The sequence below is a fragment of the Ctenopharyngodon idella genome, chromosome 11, assembly GCF_019924925.1.
Source record: "Ctenopharyngodon idella isolate HZGC_01 chromosome 11, HZGC01, whole genome shotgun sequence".
In the NCBI taxonomy this organism is placed as follows: domain Eukaryota; kingdom Metazoa; phylum Chordata; class Actinopteri; order Cypriniformes; family Xenocyprididae; genus Ctenopharyngodon; species Ctenopharyngodon idella.
In genome coordinates, this window is record NC_067230.1 from 2576549 (window position 1) to 2580823 (window position 4275).

The 4275-nt window shown below is 37.1% G+C and overlaps 1 protein-coding gene across 1 annotated transcript; it reads right to left on the reverse strand.

Annotated features, from left to right (window-relative positions):
- Window positions 1-7: 7 nt before the first annotated feature.
- mrpl45 (mitochondrial ribosomal protein L45) lies at window positions 8-4125 on the reverse strand. The gene is made up of 8 exons (XM_051911848.1): window positions 3971-4125; window positions 3516-3705; window positions 1497-1614; window positions 1292-1390; window positions 903-951; window positions 616-765; window positions 351-524; window positions 8-199 (listed from the first exon to the last, which is right to left on the reverse strand). Exons 1-8 carry the CDS (start codon window positions 4031-4033, stop codon window positions 101-103), a joined length of 942 nt encoding a protein of 313 aa, XP_051767808.1. The 5' UTR covers window positions 4034-4125; the 3' UTR covers window positions 8-100.
- Between the last annotated feature and the right edge of the window lie 150 nt (window positions 4126-4275).

The following is a 4275-nucleotide window of genomic DNA, read 5'->3' on the forward strand; positions in this document are numbered from 1 at the left end:
CCCAATGTTTTATAAATACAGGAATATTTATTTTGATTATTGGGGATCAGTCTGTACAGAGAGGACCTGTGTTGGGTGGAGTAAGGCACCACATTCAGAATTACTTATACCACTGCACTGCCTTCGGCTTTGGTATCTGGTAATTCAGATTCTCAAACTCGTCCTCGGGATTCAGCTTAGGACCAGGAATCATGATAGTCTGTTGAAACCAGATGTCAGATATTAAGTAACATCTCTCACTTTTAAATATTCCATGTCTTGCTCCTTTACACACCCAGTCCAAAATACCACATTTAAAAAACATATGAAGTAAATGATCACTTTTATAGAAACAAATAGCAGTCATTTACCTTAATAATGGGATCTTTTGGGGGAGCCCATGCTGGAACAATCTTGCCGTGAAGTCTCCAGCGCCCATAAGGGTTGACCAGATGCCTCTCCAACACAAGGTATTCCAGGACGTCCCTTGGTTCATCCTCATCCCCAAGCATCAACCGGCCAAATCGGTCATAGATTGCCAATGTCTGAGAGATTAATTGATGATATGATAAGCCCAAACTTGGTACTCCCATATAATCACATTCCTACACACAATTGTTATTCTTCTTCACTCACCTGTCTAGAATGCATGCGGAGAGTCACCTGGCCGTACAGGTTGCCCTTGCTGATCATGTCAGGACACCGTGCATGAACCACCCGCGGTGGCTCTAGTGATTCAATGAAGCGCCAGCGCAGAGTCTTATAACGGTTCCCCCGAACCATTTCCTGCAAAACATGCACACACAGGTTGGATAGTCTGAAATGTTGAACAAGGACACACTGGACACTAAAACAAGACTGCTTCTTATTATGAGAAAGGTTGAATGAGTTAAATTAACTCATTCATATAGAGATTTACTTACAGGGTAACACCTCTCTGTCACCAAAGAATGGAGCTTTTCTTTGTTAAATCTGGGCAAAGAGGACATTTATGTAAATACATAATGATTAACATAGATGTTATGAGTGGGGAAAAATTGGAAAAGATTCCACAGAAATACCACATACACTACCATTCAAAGGTTTTTGGTTCTGTAAGATTTTTTAATGTTTTTAAAATAAGTCTCCTCTGCTCACCAAGGCTGCATTTATTTGATCCAAAATACAGCAAAAACTTTTTTTAGGGGGGGATTAAAGAAATTATTACTTTTATTCAGCAAGGATGCATTAAATTGATAGTAAAGACATTTACAATGTTACAAAAGCTTTGAACGGTAGTGTAAACTCTGAAGCAGTAACTATTGTTTCTTACTGTGTGAGCGCTGCATGAGCATCTATGAAGATCTGTTGAGCTAGTTCTGGAAACGCTTTAGTGGAGAAATCGGGGTCATGATCCTTTATTTTACGAATCCTGGTCAAACAGAAAACCATACCAATATTATACCAGCATAGTTCTGTTGGATTTAACGTGCAGTATGAAGTTTACAGGGAAACACAGAGGCAGAGGTGGGCCTTACGACAGCTGTGACGCTGCACTCTGACGCAGCTGTTCTGTGCGCTGTTTCAGACCTTCTTTGGACAGAGTGGAGAGGCGAGCATCTCCTTCAGGAGGAACGTACGGATCAAAGATGCCAGCTGAAAAAAAAAAAAACGATCACATATGATAACTAACCATAATATGAAAATCTAACATCACTTATTTACCAATTTATCATCTGAACATCTAAAGAGCAATGCTTAAAATTTAAAAGGTTTTGAAGATGAATCTGAACAAAAAACATACATCACAAAACTCGATGCACTAATATTGAACCAGTAAAAGGTTTGAACACACTTGAATGTACACTAACATTAAAATGTTTGGGGTTGGTCTCTTATGTTCACCAAGGCTGTATTTATTTGATCAAAAATACAGTAAAAACTGTAACATTGTGAAATGTTATTTAAAATTTAAAATATTTTTTTTATTTTAATATATTTTAAAATGTAATTTATTCCTGTGATGTAAAGCTGAATGTTCAGCATCATTACTCCAGTCTTCAGTGTCACCTTCAGAAATCATTCTAATATGCAGATTTGGTGCTCAAGAAACATTTCTTGTTATTAACAAAGTTGAAAACTTTTTAATAATTCTGTGGAAACAGTGATACTTTTTTTGTTTCAGGATTCTTAGATGAACAGAAAGTTTGAAAGAACAGAATTTATTTGAAATAGAACTCTTTTGACATTACAATTAAAGTTAGGCCTGGGCGATAAAACGGTATCGATATTTATCAACGGTACGTCTTAATCGATAACGATAAAAAAAAATGTTCGATATAACCCTAGATATAGTTTCAGTTAAATGACGCGCTACGAGTGACAGCAAACAAGTTGCTGTGGAGTTCAGTTGTGCAATCGCCACGTGAAATCAGAACACACAAACACATGAAAATGAGTGCTGTACCTTCCTACCATCCTTGCTAAATAAATTTATTATTTTTTTTTCAAACCATCACATAAAACAACAATCATACTGGCCCCAAACTGTAGTGTATGTTTCAGATGACTATTTTAAAGGGTAAGTTCACCCAAAAAAGAAAATTTTGTCATTAATTATTCACCCTCATGTCGTTTCACACCCGTGAGACTTTCGTTCATCTTCGGATCACAAATTAAGATATTTTTGATGAAAACTGAAAGCTTTCTGTCCCTCCATAGACAGCTACACAACTGAAACCTTGACGCTTCAAAAAGTTCATAAAGAGATCGTAAAACTAATCCATATGAATTGAGCGGTTTAGAACAAATTTTCTGAAGAGACTCGATCGCTTTATGTGATGAACAGATTTCATTTAGGCTTTTATTCACATATAAACAATGATCAGCGAACATAAACAGAAGCTCAACAAAAACTGCATGACATGCGAGAACAAACCTCTTGCGGAAGCTCAAACATGTGTAACACATGAGACTGAACCTCATTGGTTCTCACACGCGTCAAGCAAACATGCTTGAGCTTCTGTTTACCACAACTGACGGGTGAGTTGATGAATGTTTATGCGAATAAAAGCTGTTCATCATATAAAGCGATTGTTTCTCTTTAGAAAATTTTTGGACTAAACCGCTCAATTCATATGGATTTGTTTTAGAATCTCTTTATGAACTTTTTGAAGCATCAAAGATTAAGTTGCGTAGTTGTCAATGGAAGGACAGAAACAAGCTCTCTGATTTCACCAAAAAGATCTTCATTTGTGATCCGAAGAAGAACGAAAGTCTTACTGGTTTGGAACGACATGAGGGTGAGTAATTAATGACAAATTTTTCATTTTTTGGGTGAACTATCCCTTTAAAAACGCTTTGATCGGAAGGCTTATTATGGTTACGTCTGACATTGGAATAAATTGTACCAATGTACACCTTTCTTATAATAACATATAATTAGTGGTAGTCAATTTATTATTACCCACTAAAGAATGAGTAGGTGTGTTTAGACATTGGAATGGAAGAGTTTGCAAGTAAATGTGCAGGCAATGACAGTAGTTTGACATGCGTACCTGTGCAGGAGATGTTGATGGGTCTCTCTATGTACTGCTGTCGGACCACCACACCCGCAGCCCTGGCTTTAGCCTCCTGCTCGGTTTGTGTTTTCACATTCACCGCTGGAGGAATGAAGTAGCGCTTCTTTGTGCGGATAGGAACCAACACCGGCTGCGGCAGCCGCACGTCCAGCAACGACACGGCATACTGGAGTGATTTTGGCCATAAATGAGTATAAATTAAATGAATATTTGCTTTTTTTTTTTTTTTCTTTTACAAAAACAATTAATTTTCCTTAGAAAAAACAAGGAAATAAATCACTTAAACATTTATAACATTCACTGAAGTCTGTTGACACTCAATGAATATCATTTTACCATGCAGATGCATGTTCACTGAAGTTATGCGAGCAGCATTGCACATTCAAATGTGTATCCTAAAGATGTCCTGTAATATTTTAATAATTCCATACCTTAATATTTTGACACGTTATCGGTTGAAAGTATTTCAACGTCCTACAAATGGATGTCGCCATGTTCTTCCAACACTGACTCCCTCGTGTAACTGAAAAATTGCGAACATGTGCGGATCTGTCATTAGCGCCCTCCGGTGGAAAGGAGAGGCGCTACAGTATCTGACCTCGTTCACTTCAAAGTTATTTGTCATTGCTGTATGAGGGTTTTTAAGAATAATTTTATATAGATTAAGTATTTTACAGCCGACAAAATATTTAATCGCTGAGCATATCTAAAAAACCATATATTCACTAAAGAAATG

Excerpts from the sequence above, each read along its gene's own strand:
- mrpl45 (XM_051911848.1), bottom strand. The coding sequence starts at position 4,033 with ATGGCGACATCCATTTGTAGGACGTTGAAATACTTTCAACCGATAACG. Across the intron at positions 1,391-1,496 it reads AGTGCAGCGTCACAGCTGTC|GATTCGTAAAATAAAGGATC; the intron begins GTAAGGCCCACC and ends CTGTTTGACCAG. Across the intron at positions 952-1,291 it reads GCTCATGCAGCGCTCACACA|ATTTAACAAAGAAAAGCTCC; the intron begins GTAAGAAACAAT and ends CTCTTTGCCCAG.